The sequence below is a fragment of the Neodiprion pinetum genome, chromosome 4 (genome assembly GCF_021155775.2).
Source record: "Neodiprion pinetum isolate iyNeoPine1 chromosome 4, iyNeoPine1.2, whole genome shotgun sequence".
Classification (NCBI taxonomy): domain Eukaryota; kingdom Metazoa; phylum Arthropoda; class Insecta; order Hymenoptera; family Diprionidae; genus Neodiprion; species Neodiprion pinetum.
The window spans coordinates 2,404,220-2,422,690 of record NC_060235.2 but is presented as its reverse complement, the minus strand read 5'-3'; the positions used below and the strand labels follow the sequence as shown (position 1 = coordinate 2,422,690).

General features: G+C 42.0%; 3 protein-coding genes and 1 long non-coding RNA gene across 10 annotated transcripts; 2 read left to right on the top strand and 2 right to left on the bottom strand.

Annotated features, from left to right (window-relative positions):
• Positions 1–27: 27 nt before the first annotated feature.
• On the bottom strand, positions 28–16,898 carry LOC124216956 (uncharacterized). Of its 2 annotated transcripts, none has more exons than XM_046622111.2 (21): positions 16,339–16,898; positions 15,310–15,420; positions 15,113–15,204; positions 14,204–14,296; positions 14,029–14,132; positions 6,332–6,396; positions 5,989–6,148; positions 5,751–5,893; positions 5,444–5,648; positions 5,170–5,331; positions 4,785–5,066; positions 4,426–4,677; positions 4,179–4,354; positions 3,955–4,104; positions 3,543–3,840; positions 3,217–3,426; positions 2,478–2,628; positions 2,174–2,396; positions 1,985–2,114; positions 1,796–1,916; positions 28–1,709 (listed from the first exon to the last, which is right to left on the bottom strand). In XM_046622111.2, exons 1-21 carry the CDS (start codon positions 16,896–16,898, stop codon positions 952–954), a joined length of 4,446 nt encoding a protein of 1,481 aa, XP_046478067.1. In that variant the 3' UTR covers positions 28–951. The 2 variants fall into 2 exon arrangements, with proteins under 2 accessions (XP_046478067.1, XP_046478069.1); XM_046622113.2 differs by having other exon boundaries at positions 2,478–2,526; positions 3,289–3,426.
• On the top strand, positions 2,301–4,862 carry LOC124216986 (uncharacterized). The gene is made up of 3 exons (XR_006882753.2): positions 2,301–2,428; positions 3,471–3,639; positions 4,795–4,862. It is a non-coding gene; the product is annotated as an uncharacterized lncRNA (long non-coding RNA).
• LOC124216982 (uncharacterized) lies at positions 6,677–8,430 on the bottom strand. The gene is made up of 2 exons (XM_046622178.2): positions 8,006–8,430; positions 6,677–7,459 (listed from the first exon to the last, which is right to left on the bottom strand). Exons 1-2 carry the CDS (start codon positions 8,059–8,061, stop codon positions 7,126–7,128), a joined length of 390 nt encoding a protein of 129 aa, XP_046478134.1. The 5' UTR covers positions 8,062–8,430; the 3' UTR covers positions 6,677–7,125.
• LOC124216979 (electron transfer flavoprotein beta subunit lysine methyltransferase-like) lies at positions 8,547–16,840 on the top strand. Of its 6 annotated transcripts, XM_046622163.2 has the most exons (7): positions 8,548–8,698; positions 10,237–10,730; positions 13,395–13,729; positions 15,077–15,222; positions 15,316–15,461; positions 16,084–16,638; positions 16,704–16,840. In XM_046622163.2, the coding sequence occupies exons 2-4, from the start codon at positions 10,265–10,267 to the stop codon at positions 15,158–15,160; spliced, it is 885 nt and encodes a 294-aa protein (XP_046478119.1). In that variant the 5' UTR covers positions 8,548–8,698; positions 10,237–10,264; the 3' UTR covers positions 15,161–15,222; positions 15,316–15,461; positions 16,084–16,638; positions 16,704–16,840. The 6 variants fall into 6 exon arrangements, with proteins under 6 accessions (XP_046478120.1, XP_046478119.1, XP_068991935.1 ...); XM_046622164.2 differs by having other exon boundaries at positions 8,547–8,707; positions 15,077–15,461; XM_069135834.1 differs by having other exon boundaries at positions 15,077–15,461.
• Positions 16,899–18,471: the final 1,573 nt, after the last annotated feature.

Here is an 18,471-nt window from a genome sequence, read left to right as displayed (position 1 = left end):
TGTTAATTTTTTTTTTTTTCGAACAACTAACTAGGTCATGGCACAAAGAACTAGTCAGAGTATATAACTACTAATAGATTTTGTAAATAATATTAGTAATAATTACTAATCTTAAAGTGTAAAAAGGTGGGATAAAATAACAAATATATTCAAACACGTATACGTCCACGTACGGTTCAATAATTGTATAATGTATATCACCGAGGTATGATATTTATATAAAATTTACAGAGATTTATCATTGGTTTAATTATTTGTCATGGAAAAATTTTTCATATAATATTAATTAAATAATTGTATATTGTTTAATTTATTAGTGTATCATTAATTAAAATTTTCCGTACAACAAATTTATATAATTTGAATAAATATAATAGTATATGTATATTATAATTATACACATACACACACATACCTATATTTACACACACTATTGATCGCGTACAAATGCGTATGTATGTTTTTTTACGTATATGTGTGTATGGCGGAAACACCTGTCCTCGTTAAAAATTATTTACAACTTATTTATGACATATAATACCCTATCAAGTTATACATATACTATAATCATATCTCTGAACAATCATTTTAAATTCCGTACAATTCGCATTGGCAGAAAGAAATACAGGCGTGAGGAATTCTTTATTATACAACAATTTCATTGCCGGTGCATATCGCTTATAATGTTGACTATAACGAATCGATGTGTAAAACGAAAAGGTGCGATGAAATGGAGCTAGAAGAAGGACGGATCACATCTATTGTATAAGTGTATGCATGTGCATACATACCGTGTACATACAAATTAGTATTAGTAGTATTAGTAGACCACCCTAAGGGTACCCCCATAACAAGTAGAGCGAGCGTACCAACTTTCTTCGGATCGTAGGTAAACTTAATTTGGCAAGACCAACAAAAACACAGTCATTCCCGTGAACAATTTGTCAGTCATTACGACTCGTTGCCGTGTTTACGATTTAACAGATAGTCAAGATCGTGAGAAATACGATCTAGCATCCCGCTTGCTGTGCTTTCGCAATCGGTGACGATAATTTCCGGTGCATTCTCTTCACCGTCGGGCTGTTTCCGTTCGCTTGTATTCGCTATGTCCGGTATCGGACTGACATTGTCCCTCGCCTTCACTTCAACCGGCCGCAGTTCGATCTCGGTCGGTTTTACGGCCAGCGTTACGTCAGGCATCGTTCCGATCTTCATCAGCCGCGATTCGACGTCGGCGCTGCAGAGAACCGTCGCCGAACCGCTGCAACTTCCGGGCATAACGCCCTGCAGAGGTACACTCGGAGCCTGAACGATGTACGGGTTGAAGTCCCTCAGCGTTCGATGCTCGACGCCCTCGTAATTCGAATCGAACGCGTAAATTGCGCTCCCGCTTGACCCCGCACCCGTCATTGCGTTTCCGATTCCCCCGACTTCCGGAGGCTCGAGCCTTACTTCCTGATACTTCCTTGGGCTCGTGCTGTAGTTTTCCAAATTCACATTGTCCGTACCGTCGATTCGAATCTCCGGCAGGAATCTACCCCCTAATGGGATTCCGAAACTCTTGTAAGACGGTACCGCCGGCTCAGCACCGTATTCTCGAGTATCTATGCTACCCGCTGCCACCCCACGGACTTCCAAGTACGATGGCTCGTTCAGCTGCATCGATTGACCCACCTCGTTTTCTGAACTTTCATTACTCCTTGAGCAGACTACCGGGTGTGGAAACAATCAATTTTTATACTTAGATGCCATCCGACTAAATGTAACTGCGATAGTCTCAATTGTTAGTTATTACCTTTCACTGGGTCGGAAATCTCTTCATCGCTCAACTTAGCCTTCCACTTCAATTTCTGGAATAGCGGAGTTACCAATTGAATTTCACTGTTCAACACGTACCCGACTATCACAATAAATCCCTGAAAAAGAACGGATTAAACATTTCAAATATTGTCGGGTTCTCTTTTCTCTTCTTCGCTTTACCCACCAACAGAGCACATAACGTAGCGAATACGTAGTGAACGATTGTGGATGATGAGTTGACGTATAAAACTGACGAGGTCTCCATCGATATAATACCGCACAATACTACAGCAGCACGACGGAGCAGCCGCATTCTGTGGAAAAAAATTTTTAAATTAAGTCAAGCCGATGTGCTTCCCATAATGCATATTACCTCATTTCTATCGTTTCTTTTTTCAGAATGTTTTCTGCAACAAGAGCATGGGCCTTGTGTACAATACCGATGTGCAGCAGAATGAATATGAGGACCATGATCGTGGCGCAAGTTATGAATATGTTGAAGACCCCACTTCCAGTCATCAGCCACCAAGACTCGTGATGCCAACCGGTGCTTTTGTGGGCTAGTTCGGTCGCCAGAACCGCCAGGACTGGAACTCCTTGGGATTTAACATGGGCGTGATTGAATGCTGTGAGTATCAGTTGTTCAGTTTAAGAAATGAATACATTAGATACCTCACCTGTGATTACCGCGATCACCGTGGGCTGAAGGTGCTGGCTCTGTTGAACCTGGGTTAGTTCGGCATAAATAATCATTGCCTGGGATATCGGAGCTGACATGCCAACAAGAAGAAATGCCTCAAGAGATATAGCTACCAGGGAGAAGGTGCTCTGCGACCAAATAAATAAATTATTATTATTTATTGGTGAATGTTGATAAATTTACAGAAAATTTGCGTGAGAAACCATGTTTGGTCCCTTGCAGAGGTGGACTATGCACCCACACATGAGAAATTTTTAACAAAATTTTTCACTATCATGATTATGATCAAGTAATTTTTTGAAATATAACCAATAGTAAAAGTAAAAACATTAAATAAAGTTGCTTTACTTGTTTTTATGTAAAGTGAGACTAATAAAACAAGCGTTTCAATGCGTTGTGCATAAACGTCCTATTTTGCAACATTTACCAATTACTCAGTCTTATTATATTTTAATGAATACAAAAAAATTACTAACTTCCGTATTGTTTGGGACATAAATAAAAATATCGGTTTTAGCTTTGATTTTAATCTTTTTCTGGATATGTATAAATATATTTTTATGCTTTACTTGTGAATTATTGTAAGCTTCAATTGCGTCTATACAGCTGCTTTTAAAAATATTAATAAATTTGAAAACTCATTACATTGATTCGCAATATTCGTACTGAAGAGATTTGCAGGTGAAGAGTAATCGTTAATTTAGACAGATAGATACCTCTGGTAGGGTTTGATAAGTGGCGTAACTGAATATCCCCATTGCTCCAATAAGCCCGGTGCAACATTGTACCTTAAGAAAATTGAGCCAGGTACGATTCTTCCACCAATATGAGCCCAGGATGATAGATGTGAGCAAGCACTGGAATAGGCAGCTTCCACAGCCCACCATCACCACCAGAGTGGCTTTTTTGTGTTTTGCTAGGGCCACCTGAAATAGCGAACATCGATTACATTAAGACTTTTTTGTTTCAGACGAAGCGGCAGTCGAGGAAAGCATGCTTAACAATTGAAAGTTTGAAGAATACCCAGAATCGAAGCACTTACCCGAACTGCCCGTGCTGTCAGAAATACGGCGAAGGTTCCAGGATGAGGACAAACACACTGCGTTGCGGTGCCGTCCTGAAGGGTATTGCTGACACAGGTATTGAGATTCCATGAACCTGTAAAATCTGCCGCCCCGCACGATATGTTCCATATGCCAGAGTGATTTTGGATATGACGTAACAGTAGGTCGACCGATATTTTGCCTTGTATAGAAAGCTTTGCCACCTTTTTTTCCGGCAATATTGCATCTACCGTTACGATCCGCGAATTAATTCGATACTCAAGATCTGTACCATCGCTTAATCAAAAAGCACACAGTAGAATATGATTGGTTATTCATATTGTTAAAACCATCACTCATCGATATGCGTATTATTCATTCATTTGTTATCAGCATACAGCGTCTACTCACTCGAGTTCCGTGACGTACACATTCGGCAATAAGCCTGACAGGTTTTTGTACACGATACTGACTCCGCTAGCTGTATCGTCTGTCCTTTTTCCTATTAAATCACTTCTCTTCACACGGATAAGAACGTTGTCTTTGTACCATTTGGGATACCTAATTAGCAGTTGGAAGGAGTGGATGATAAAATTCTCATTGCAGCTCTAGATGTAATTATACCCATTACTCACATATAATCAGGCCCAGGAATTCTCATCGTCCGGGTCACACCATCGCTGTTATCTATTTGCAATGGAAGTACGTCAGCCACCATCGCTGACAGTGCGAGGTGCATTTGAGGTGGGTGCGCCTGTTCAGCCCAGTACACCAAATTACGACGGGTCAGTTGTTGCATCAGTGTCAGTTGCTGGAAAAACAATTGGATGCAGGCAGTTGGCCATTGTTATGTCGTGGACTGGAACAAAGTTATCGGCTTACCTGTTCATTCAGCACAGAGTGTTCATTCTCGACAACGAAATTAACGATCCGCATAAAAGGTTCGGCTGAATGAGTCAAGTCAGTAAGTTCCTTTGTAGCGTTTAGATATTGTTCGATTTCCCACAAAAGTGCGACTATGCGATCCCCCTCACCCGGATACAGAGGAGTTTTCCTGGACCGCAAGAGGCTCCAGTATGCTTTTACAGTTTCGGCGCCTGTCGTATTCTGGTATCCTAGTGTTAAACTTTGAAACTTTGGAATGAAAAAATGAACCCTTTATGTATGATAAATGAACAAACCACCTATAGATAAGCGTAAATTTTAGAAGAAATCAATACCTTCAAACTAATTCGACTTACATTGTTGTAGGGAGTGATCAAGGGCTCGTAGAGACAAGCAGAGAAATTGGGCAGCTGCCATTCTGGCGTCGTTGCATCCTTCATGGAACAGAGCCTAGCTATACGGTGACCAAAAAAATTCTCCGGGCAATCAAGAAGCGCCTCCAATCCTGGTCCAGTGTCCGGCCACCTCACTCCCCATGCTCTTTCTCTGAGACATATCGGTATCCGCGTACGATTAACGACCTCCACTCGAACCGCCATCGATCTCTGAGCAACGTTGCACGTGTATATTGCGGATTTCTGGAATTTGACATGAGGGTATGAGCACATTACACTTGTAAATATGCACATAAAACGCCTAAGTCGGTTGAATGAAAACTTTATGTTGCAGGTACCAACGTACTTGTGCGTTTGTAATCTTCAATATACTGCCGGCTGGAAAGAGATCCTCCCACACTTCACTTCCGGGCTCGAGCTTCAATAATGCACGATTTTTGCTCCAGCCGAACCCTATGCCAATGCTCCGCATGTTGGGGGTCAAGCACTTCAGTTGAATACTGCTTCCCTGGGTAATGAAAATTCTAATTTAATTCCAGTTAATCTAGTTAATCCCACATCAGAATACTGCCAGAAGTGGGGGTCGTAGCTTTACAATTTACAGTACAACCATCACTAACCTTTTCAATGGTCGCACTCATCGGAACCACTCTGACATTTGGCTCGTCCCGTATGTCGATGGTCAAGCTCTTGCATTGCTCCATGCCCCAGTCAATCACTTGACAAGTATATTGGCCTGCGTCGAGCAATGTTGATCTATCTATTCCAAGCAAAGAGGTGTACTGATCCGACCCGTCATTGGGTAAAAGTTTCACCCAAATTTCTCTAAAATACAACAGGCATGTTCGAATATATTTCATTGCGGTTATTCATTGATGGAGTCAAATTACTTGATTGAGTGAAAAATCGTCTTATTGTATTCATCACCTTGTTGCTTTACTCGTATTAACCAACATTCCATCTTTGTACCAGGTAAATGTGAGGTTGTAGCTGCCCTGGGCGACGCATGATACGATAAACTGGTCACCTAATCGTACTTCTCGCTCGTTAAGCTGATTGATTCGTACGTTCTGAAACACTCGGAGTTTTGGAGAAAGTGGTCTATTGCAACATCTGTCAAACAACGTATAGTATATATGTGAATACGATAGATTAGCACTCTCACCTGCAACTTCAGTGCAGGCTTTTGCTGGAAAGTGAAATGTGTCGATTCAAGCGATATGTCCCCGAGACGACGTCGTTGTACCAGCCGATTGAAAGACTCTCGTATTTTATCCCCATCATATGTGTTTCCAAAGAAGTGAAAAACCACCTCTGAAGTCGGCCTGCGTGATGAAACAGTTAAGATAATGTGGCAGGACGCCGAAATGTGATATCCAGAGGGAAAATTTTCATCCTTACAAAAAGTACTAGACCCAATTTTACGTTTAATACTCCATCTTGACCATGGATTTTTGATGTACGTAATATATATATATATATATATATATATATATACACCTACTCACGTTATGCTTAAGATTTTGAGCTCCTCCACCGAAGATATGTTAGCGTTCCTTAAGTATTTGGCAATCTGAAAAACAATTGTCAACTATTTAACTTCCCTCAGGAAATGTTTGCGCATCAGTACGCCCAGTTTCTGCATCAGGGGAAAGTTTCGCTTTGGGTTTTTTTTTCTTCTGATTTTTCCTCAAGTGATATAAGTAATGACGTTCGATACAATTTTTTCACAGAAAATTTTTCATATGCAATTAAAGAGAATGAGGGTGATTTTTCAGGGTAAAAATAAGATTGCCGTATTATGTTCTATAAATATACGTTTATTTTCATAATTTACCATATATCTTTAAATTTCCTATACATATATATAGATATGTTAATTTTTCAAATTATACATACAACAATATATTTCTCCATATTCTTCATAAATAACAAAGAAATAAGAAACTGCCAAAACACCAGTGGCAAAAGGTTGCTTCTTATTCATTTATTTATTTTTTTTCCAGTTCGCCTATTAATAAATAGCGAACATTTCTTAACTCTCGCTCTCTCAATTTTCGCTTCTGTCCTCTTACACATACATATATGCATATACACAACTATACAAATTCAGCATATTATGTCTTACAGGACATCGCGCACAAAACATTGTGGATTTATCTTCTTCCACCCTCATGTGAGACAAATTTTCCAGCTCAAGATGCTTCCAGCACATCTATGTGGTCTCGCGGTTCCCGCGAAATTTTATTCAAAATGTTTCAATTTTTTTTTTCTTTCAAATAATTCATATCCAACTGACAAATCACGCAGGTGGTTCTAGGTCAAATGGGTCTTCCGGTGCTATCAAGACGCAAGAAATGTCCATATGCTGAGGACCCAACGCCGCTCTCAAGTACTCAGCTCGTACTCTAACGACCTCGATATCATGCTCGCGACAATAGGCTTCAAGTAGGGTCATCTGGAGATGCCATGCCGAATCCGTCTTCTCGTACAATGAAACAAGGCATACGCTCCCTTGCAGGCTTCGACAACCCCGAGAGGCGAGGGCTTGCAGAGTAGGCCGCATACCACATGTCACCTGCATTCCTGTCCCCTGAGATCTTAGCTCTTGCTGAAGGTTGGATGGAAGTTTGCCACTGTAAGTTATCAGATATTGTTGTAGCGGGTATTTCTTAATAGCGAAACGTGAATATATATCACAAGTGTAAAAGCTTGAGGGTAAGATGGTCAAGATGGCTTTAGATTTGGTCAAAAGATTTACAGAGTAAGAGTTTGGAAGATTCACCCGATGAGTTAATTAACTAATTGAGTTTCGTAATAGCAATGTCCCCTGACCAGCAAGCAAATGATTTTATAATAACCAGGACTTTGTCATGTGAAAGGTCATTGAATGAAACATTTATCACGGTTGATTTATAGAGGATTCATTCACAAACAATCAGATCTGGAATATCGTTGAAACTGAACAAAAGTTATGGTTTTGGCTAGTTAGAACGAGTTGTAGTGAGATTCTTTCAGTTCAAATTTACCCCGTCCCATCCCATGTTTCCTTATCTTATCTGTCACCGTTTCAACGATTATTTCATCATTATTTTACTTTGCAGTTTATTTGACCAGACCATGCCAATATCTTGTAAACAATTTCACATATTTCAATATGCAACTTCAACTTGTTTCCTCACCTTTCAAAACTGACGTTCTGTGGCGGTGGAACAGCAAGTACATCCTTGTAAGTCATTTTGGTAGTGGTTCGCAGTTCTTCTCTGTCAATTGTCGACCGGAACGATTGAACCTTGTTGGCCGTGGGTGGAATTCTTACGTCGGATGAAAACAATTGATCGATCCGAAGGTCAGTGGTAGTTCTAATCGATTAATCAATGGACTCCTTTGGTTGCGGGTAGTTTCCCGAATCACTGTACGTTATTCACATACAATATCGATTATCACTCGATTAAACAATACAACGCACTTTGGACACGTTTGTTATGGAGTCGATTCTAACACGTAATCCTTTTCTCGGTTTTCAGGTCTCTCGAATGATTTCTCACTGCACAGTAAGAGCCGCTTTAAACGTATCGTTTAACAAGTCGGCTGAATAAATGTTACACGAGTGTCGTGTCCGCGATGCCGTTCCCCTATATATGGAGGCGATGAATCCCCTCCGGGTCACCCGGATCACGTGGTCATGGTTATTCCAGTGAAATTCTTCCGTTCCTCCGTTATCCGTGTTGCCGACGATTGCGTCGCACTCTCGTTTGTGGGCTATTTGGAGGCGTATACATACACGGGGCGAGACTCGATCGCACACCACTTGGCAACCACTTGAGACTCCTCGGAATCGTATAAGTTTCCCGGGCTCGGAATCGCGCTTTAGTGTGAGTCCTGTACGTATAACGACATACGCGTAAAAGCCGGTACACGAAACGAGAAGGATACTCACCAAACGCAACTGGTTTCCTAGGACTTATGTACTATTCCTGTAACCATAATCATTTTCCTCAATGCATTTTATATATCAGACATTACAAATTCGGCGAAAGATTTTGGTGCCGGTCTGTCGGAAGAACTTTTATTGATACAGATGGCAACCTCGAGTCTCCGTTACTGGGATCAAAGATAGTGTGCTGTATTATAAAAGCCATGGTTGAATCATTAATTGTTAAACTCGAACCGTGTAGCATAGACAGCTGATCCGTTTAACGTGTAAAACAAATACCGTGAGGAATTCAAAAACGTCTGACGCAACCGTCAGCGTTGGGGAACAACTCTGTTTAATTGCCTGTCGCTTAAAGGACGGGTTTAGACTGGATTCAAGAGTGAGAAAGCGGCTGGAATTCCGCACGTCATTTCTCTCCTTTCTCGCTTCTTCTCTCCGGTTTCAGTGCAGTTTATTACGTTCCATTCTCTCTCTCGCTCCAGTCCTTCCCCCTCACAAAAGTGACTCATCAGAACAACTTTTGAACGGATGAATCGGTTGAATGGACGAAGTCCATGGCCCCCCTATGCGTGCCTGATTCCGTAATTCGATCAAAGGTGACAGAGTAGAAATTTCAAAGTTTTCGGTTGGTCATAATGACTCTTATCACCTGTGAAAACGGTGATAAAAGCTACAGAATGAGGGGCCAGAAATCGCTATACTCTAAAACGTTCGGTGTAATTCATAGAATTCTTATACGATCTTTTCCAAATCTTCTTGCTTGGAGCGACCTTTTTGATCGTCCGAGAAATCAAAATTGCGTAAAATCCTAAAATCCCCGCATTTCAAGTCTTAGCGTGGATTTATTCATCGTCTTAAACAAAACAGAAGAGTCCTCCAATATTTTTCACCTGTTGTGCATTATTATTTTTCCTTATTTTCAGTTCTTTATCGCGCACGCCCAAACATGCGTGGCGAAATCTCAACCAGTCCAATGATATCTCTCTCTTCACAAGTCTGTATCGCCCGTCGTTTAATCACAAAATATTGTTGCCTGGTATACGATGATTCAGCACGTTATAAGGAAAACAGGCGGTTTATACCCGAGCCCGTTTATCAACATTAACGACTATGTCTACAGAATGAATGTGCATTCACGCATACTAAACAATACGGATAGTTTTCGACATTCACTTGTAAACCCCCCAAGAGTTTGAAATATAACCGCGGAAAATTCTCAGCTGGAAATTAATGCATAGCTAATCATTTTCCGGCAAGTTCCTTAATTTTAGTCTACGTCATGGTAAATCGTTCGCCATCCTGCATCCTGACGTCTATTTGCTATTTTTTCTGTGATTCTAATGCGGGTATACGTTACACGATGCGAATCGTGCTGACCTGTGAGAATGACAGAAATAAGAGCATGTGTCTGTAACTCATAATAATTTACATGGAAATCAAACAGTTCAAAATACTAACTGTTTTCTTTTTTTACAGCTGAAAGATACCGGCACGTGTGAGTGCGATGTGGGCGACGCTTATCGTGAAGCGCGTAACTTCTTTTCGGCGAACTGCGGATCGAGGAAAATCAACAGTATCCGAATACTCGACGTCTCTTGGAAGCAAGCATACCGCGCAAAAATCAGAACATCCCAACAATTGGATGTTGCAGCAGACGATCATCGGAAGCACGGAAATATCGCGGGCTCATCTCACTCCGGAGATACGGCTGCATCTTTTGACCCCTAATTGCCCTTTGTACCATGCCCCAGCGCCTTCAACAGCTAATGGAAACACGACGTTCGCAGAACCATTCTGGAGCATATTCTGGCCCGGTGGACAAGCTTTAGCCAGATTCGTCCTAGACCGTGGCGATGAACTCCTGAAAGACAAGTCTGTCGTCTTGGACCTGGGGGCCGGTTGCGGGGCAGTTGCTATAGCTGCGAAACTCCGAGGAGCTCGTCTCGTTATCGCGAACGATATTGACCCAGGTTTGGTTTTCCTTGTTTATTACGTAACTTTGAGCTTGGTTATGAGATATGCCAGCATCGTGTCGAACTAAAAACACTCACAGAGTCAATAAAAATGGAAGTGAATTGATTCTGGTCATTGAAAAAGTAGCGGCGTTACGACATTTCCGATATGTGTGAAAGTGCGGACGTTAAAACGGAACTAGACCCAGTTTTACAGCAATTAGCGTGAACACTCGCGCATGTGTGCGTGTACGTCGGTTTGAAGACTAAGCGGCAGCCGCGAACTCTTGTCGTTCATCACCGTGGCTATTCTATTTTTGAGAATGGCCAAGAACGCGTAACATGAGCGTTTTGTGGAATATCAAAAAGATGTATCAGCCGAGGCCTCTGGGTATAAAGTCATTTGTCTGAAAGGCGTTCGATGAATATACATATCTCCTGACACGGCAGGAAATGAGATAATTTTCGGTGAACAGAGGGACGTATAGCGAGTAGTTAGGGGATGTGCTATACATATTTATTATATACATTTATAAACTTGCTTCCGTCAATTTTCAGACCAGTGGCCCATCTGCGTGCATATACTAAAGTTAATGCAACACCTTCACTTTCGAACAAATGGACTATTTTTATAAATATATAATATACCTATGAGCAGGAGTTGAAAATTTTCGAGTACGATCGTTTTGTTTCGAAATTTCAAACGTGTAAAATTCATATCACCTTATGAACCTCAACTTTGGTATTTTTCATTTTTGCACCGCAGGATTGTTTTCAGTAGATTTAACGCAGAAGATACATCGTGATAAAACGATTATAACATCGCGGTGCAAACCGATGAAGAAGAAATTGATAATTATTCGGCATGCATTTTTATTTTCTCTTTATAGACGCTCGTTCCGCGTGACTGGAGATTGCGCATGATTATGTGCATAATAGAAGCAATTAACGGTACGAAGCGATGAACAAAAATAGAATGTCGGTTGGTGCATTCGCGTGTTTCTTATTGAGTAATGAAGAACAGGCAATAACAGGAAAATAGAATCATCGTTATCACGCAGGAGACTAGTCTGGAGTCGACGACAAACGGTCGGACAAATAAGGTCTCGCATATATTACTATGCATTATACCGCAGCAATGCAGCGGTTATTGGCTTAAGTAAGAGTCTGGTATTTCCCCGTTTCCGTTTATAATATTGTTACAAAGGGTGAAATCACCCGTTTATAAACCTCTTTTATCTATGATGACTACTAGATCATTAAACAGGGGGCAAAACGGGTGATTTCACCCTTTGTAACAATATTAAAAATAGCTCGCCTCGCGTATACATATACACACGTAATCTGTACTTTCATTGATAAACGAACGGTTATACTTCTTGTCTTTATAATCTCTAATCGATCTTGTGCCAGTTATAACACGTCTAGACTGATTGGCAAAATCACTGTATTGCGTTAGTATCGTAAGATATACCAATTATACCTGTCGACCGATAAAAAAGCGCGAAATCTGTTCTGCGAAACGTCATGGTTATCCCCCGCCGAGAATCGGATCGTGCCGATTTACGCCGAGTATATAGCTACAGTGCATGCAGTATACAATATGGTATGGAATTACCTAAGGAGCTGACTTGTTCGTTTCATTCAAACATCGGGTCCCGGGTATTGCCAGAGGCATTGACGCAGATAGAATTATAGTGCCCGCTTACATAGGAACAGGTTTCATTCCGCAACGCAGTATTTAAACACGCTTTCCACGTATACACCTAATCTGCATTTATGTAGCCGTTTATAGAACGGGGCTCTCTTATCTAATTTACAATAGAAGAATGCTATACTCTGTGCCATATGCGAGGCGATTCTTCAACGGAACTTAATCACTTTAAGATTATTGACATAGATTTATAATATAAGTATAAATTACTAAAATTTGCTGATTCATGTTCAAAGCTCGACGCGGTTTTGGGTAAGCCCAATTTTCGGTTCCAACCGTTTCCAAGACACATAAAATACACCCAAGTGACAAACAAAAATTTCCGTTTTCTCAAAAGTTTCCATCTCAATTCTAGATTTCATTAATTTATCTATCACCTGAGATCGTGGCATTGACTAGTTGTCCTCGGCTCGACTGCCACGCTTATATGCACAGCTATTTAGCTAATTGGAAATACCTTATGAATTTGTTACTATATACGATCAAAGTCATTCCGCCCGTTACTGACCTTCGCTCTATATTTGAAAAATCTATACTGCGTGTCTATGCACATATAAATTGTAATTAACGTTTATCTGCATACAATTAGCATCCACGCAGGAAAAATTTAACCATCAACACCGACGGCGAACGACGGTAATTCATCGCTGCAGTAACTGATGTTATCGTAGGTTGTTATGCATCGGGAAAACCACGGAGATGGACACCCCCAATAATTTGAATAGTATAATAATTTTGACAACGTTCAAACGTTGCGTACGGTGCTTTACCTTATTCGTAATGTATTTTCCCCCATTTTTTCCGGTCTCCTTCTAAAAGCAGAAGGTTTCGACAAGCTTTCTCCTCGCCCTTGACCCGTCACGATCGGCGACGGAATTCACCGTCTCGGAGTTCCTAGAATATATTGACCAACACGAAAGTGCCGCTATATCCTACTTTACATTGTGTTAATTTTCGATTTTTTTCAGTTGCGTGCGTGGCAATCGGCATGAACGCTACCCTGAACGACGTGCGAGTAAGAACATCCGGTCAAAATTTATTAGCAAAGCCGTTCGGGACGGACCAGACAGCCGACGAACGTTTCGACGTCATCTTCGTCGGAGATTTGCTCTACGACGAGGAGATCGCTACGGTCCTGGAAACCTGGCTCGACGAGGCTCTCCGTCAGGGCACGAGTGTTTTTCTCGGCGACCCGGGAAGGCACGGTCTCACCGATAAACTTCGCAGAAAATTGAGAAAGCTGGCGACTTACGAACTGCCAGATAACGTTCGTCGAGAAAACTACGGGTTCGATACAGCCACGGTATGGCAGTTCTCGAATCACAGCTCGAACTAGGTTTGAAACGAGTTTACGACGTGGGTAATAAACGTTTCGAACTATAATACAGCGATCAAAAGTCGATCAAGTTCAGCGTCAATTCCTTTGACTTTATGCGAAATGGGGAACAGAGTACACAGCTGTGTTTTACGTTCATCCGCGAATGCGGGAATACAGGCAAATCGAGTATTGAGGGTGATGAAATCTCGTTTGCATCTGATCAATTCGACGCGGCAAATAACTCCGGGGCTCAATTTATTATGGAAATAATACCAGAGTCCTACCTGTCGCACCAGCAGTGCCTCCAAGCTGCCTTGATTCGGGAGAAGCACCATCCTCACCGACGTCACGTTTGTTAGTTTTATTCTACACTCAAATCTCGAACGATCTACACCGAGAAACGAGACGCTAATTATAATCTGGAGTGACATATTATAATTGTTAAACAGATTTACTTACCGGTTGTTATTTTTGTTCCGTTTCGACAATTGCAGCCTCTGTTTTGCACCCCGTTAAACGGGCATTGCAGCACGCATCCCTGGTCTGTGCAATCTGTAAAAGTTGCAGGGAATATACGTGTAATCTATCGAATTGAAATGCAATTAGAAAGTTACGCGGCAAATTTTATAATGATAAAAATTCTATAGTGATAGTATAAAAATGGATGAGCGAAAATATAACGATAAATTGATGCATACGAGTAGAATGATTGTAATTGAATCTGGGTAAAAAAAATTTAATTATTAGAATTAACCAAATGTACGCGTCCGGTATTTCAGCATAGCTTGATAATAGAGGAGAAAACCTAAGAATAATAACTATTAAGAATAAATGGAAATTGACTGGTATACGTTTTTATATCTCTTTATATACGTGAGTCTTATTTTAACAGGAGTTCAGTATAAAGTCCCCCTATGTACAAGTCTTTGACTTCCTGTGGGATGCACCTAGGTGTGCAATTCAATTGTACTGATCCGTGTACTTTTTGAGAATAATATTATTATTGTTATTATTTAGATAAAGCGCGTCGAAAAGTTTGAGTGAAAAAGTTGCGGTCGTTCGTTCGTTTATCGTACGATGTATAAGCGGCTCAAAACTCATGCGGAAAGCTCAAAGCAAGTTTTTCCGGTAAAGTTTTAACGACGCATTTTTCCCTACGGTTATAATCCCCGAGGTAGCACAATCGTGCCCGGAAAGCACTCGGTCGGATAAACTCTCGCTTGGGCGATACATACACACGTACGACAATTGCACCGAATAAATGAAAATGAGTAACGATTAAACTGTTTGTTTAATGAATATTGAAGTTTTTTGTATGCTTAAACATTCCAGGATTGGATCTATCGCACTAGTTTGGGATCAGCTTACCCTTTGCGGATCTTTGCGGTGCTTGAACCTCACAGTAGTTTCCGGTGAAACCATCCGCGCAGTGGCATCGTATCGCCTCAGCCCCCACGTGCCTGTTCAAAAAGGATTAAGTAGAAATCATACCTCCTTATGTTCCAAACCGAAGATGTTTATCGCATTCCATCTTATCGGTTTTGGCTGAACGCTTATTGCTGTACCTGCAGGTCGCTCCATTTTGACACACCGGGTGCTGCTGGTCATCCAGGCACAGGGGACCGTTGGAGCAATCTGCCCCGGTGAAACCGTCGAAACATTCGCACGAGAAGGTCCTGTGAGGAAAAAAAACACATGGAGGCATGGAAACACGATGGTGCGTTGCAATGACGGCGTTAAATTTATATCCACGCTAAGTGAAAAGCGATTTGCGAAATACGCCCGATACATTGTGTATAGCCCAAGATACCATTACTCTTCCTGTAAGCGATTTTAATCGATAGACAAACGACCCTACGCGTCCGAACGATGTTGTGCGTCATTTGTATCCTATAGGAATCTTGCTGGGAAGCGAAGAAAAGTAGATAAAAATGAGGGAAAAAAATAAGATAAGCAAGGTGCAGGGTGCGTGACTCTTAGTTACATTCTTCTCGGAGGTTGAGAGACTGCTGGCTCACGTTTCTGCGGGAGGGTCTATTCTGTGAGGGATCGCGAATCGCGAAAGGGACGAGACCTCGCTGCTAATCAATCTAAGCCCGGCATCGGCTCCCCTTCTGATCGCCCTCCGCCCTCGAACGCACTTCTTCGCGTCGCTGCCACGAAATTTTCGATTATCTTACTCCAATGCAGGGGGGTTGGCCTCGACGGTCGATGTACATATAGCTGATATAGCTATAGCTGATTTTAAATTAAACGATCCTCAAGCCAGGGGTTCTCTCTTTTCTTCGTCGACGTTAATCTTCAAGGAGTTTAAACTTTGATCAAACAATTCTTTCCAGGCTGCACAGGACCCCCAGGAATACGTGGGCGAAAAGAGCGATTGAAATTCCGCGCATCCTGAGTCCCCGGGGTCAGACTGACGATTCTCACGTCGTACCGGGAATGGTATGTTCATGCGCATATACGACGAGGTGAAAGAATCGCGCGATATATATATTTCCCGATATCACCGTTTTCCAACTCTCTGTAATGTAACAATTTTGGGACAGCGAAACCTCGCCTGCAATTTTCGATTTACACTGCAAATAGCTTACGAGTAATTCGCTGCGACGAAACAGCTCCCGGAGTAGGAGCAATCCTTGACCGAGCAAGACTTCGGGTTGGTTGGTCCGCCGGACATCTCGTAAGTTATGTTGAAACCGAAGACGTTTAGAAGTCCGTTGAGGACGCGGACGTGGTTTCCCTCGAGTCGGTCAAGGCCAAAGTCGATCACGAGGATCGGCCGGAAAGTCTTAAGCCACCGGAAGTCGAAGATGTTGCTCTCGGTGACCTCTTGGATCCTGGTAGCGCCAAGATTCGACGATTCTGACTCGTAGTAGGCGTACTCAGTGAACGTAAGACCCTTGTAGACGTACAACTGCGTCAGATATACCGTGATCGAGCCATTTTCTGCCAGCAGATCCGACGCGTCGATCACCCATCGACACTTTATAGGCACCTCGAACGGCCCCGGAAAATTTGGCGTCAGTATCACCCCCCTGGAGGCTGTCAGCCGGCCCCCGCAGGACGAATCGGACCTCGATTCAACCACCTTGACGAGGAGGCAGAGACGGCACACTTCCAAAACCAACGGCCAGATATACTTATTGTACATTTTAACTCTACCTCCTGGCCTGCCTCCCTCCACCCAAACCTGGACACAATTTTCAAGATCAAAGTGTTACGGCTTCCAATTGTATGTAGGTATGTATGATACTAATTGTGCCGACTGTATTTTAATTTTTCATTCCAACAGTTAGAGCCAGATCAAAAAGGATGCACATTTATCTGTATTCATAAATTTATTCAGTATAACGAACAGGATTGGAACATTTTATCTCCAAATATTTCTACTAATATTTTTATACCGTTGACAAAATAATTGTTATTAAAATCTCTCCGTCCAAAAGACGGATCTTTTTTCGCAGCATTAAACGAACTCCGCCTTAGAAATTGAAATGATCAGGGAATACTCATGATTGGGTAATCTGAATAACATATTGTGCAATGTGGCTAAAATAAAAACCAGCAGCAGTGCATATCACATGGAAAGAAAAGACGCGAATTCTCGATAAAATAAAAATTGTTCATCAGACATTCTAAGAAAAGAAGAAATACGTTAAAAACTGGCTCATAAAGTGTAAAAATTAAATTAGTTGAATAAAAAATTGAAAGAGCTGTTCCAAATGCAACAGTTTCTCGATTCTTTATACGTACATTCAGTCAACGTTTGTATCTTAGGGAGTCGACAGTCAGTAGGAAATGAACAGCGACGTAGCGACGCGTCCTTTCTTGATAGATCCTAAGCGGTCGTCATCAAAATTACATAGAGGAACGATAATTCGCCTGTGTATAGCTGTACGCGCATCTGCACTTCACTGGCCTGCACCCATACCATAATTCCCCGATGGACGGTGAACCCGGGTAAATGAACATACATATATAGATTCGTAATTAATTGCAGGGTTGCATCGCGTCGGATGCTGCGCGGGGTAGATACCCTTTAATTTCGTCGTCTGGCGCTAATCGCTCGCCCCAGGAGCCGGTTTTGGGGTGATTTATTAAATTATCTTATCGCCTAGCGTGTCACGCAATGAAATTAACTCCCGAACTCCAGACCCCTGGAGAATAGCCTAAGGAGTTCGACGAATCGACGTATGTAGTCAACGTTAACGCGGCCCCGCTCCGGTTGAGCTCGCAATCAAACTGGGTGCCCGGTGGGCGTTAGCTTGGCCTGTACCACTTTTCAGCCGATGATCTCTCGGGTGCGCGCACCCTTGGCGACGACGGCGCGCAACCACCCCCGCACTTGAAAGCGTACGCACACTTGCCAGGGAAGAGGAGGAAGACGGAAGATCAAGGGAGGCAAAGTCCCCGAAATCATAGGAGGGGAGATTGCAACCCAGTTCCCGGCTCAGAAAAACAGCAATCTTTCCTTGTCTCATTTTTAGTGAGATCGATCGAATCCGCCCCCAATGCCAATTTCAAGTTCTAACGAGGATATGTCAGCTGCCTGAAATCCAGGGAGGGCCTTAAAATGGGCTGAATAAGATCGACTGTTTTGTTATTGTCAGTACCATTCCTGGGAATGGAATTATTTGTAGCAGTTGCTTGATATGGCGGTCGTAGCTGTTTACACTGATGAGCAGTAAGAGCCTGAAATAATTAAAATTAAGTTTGAGGATGCG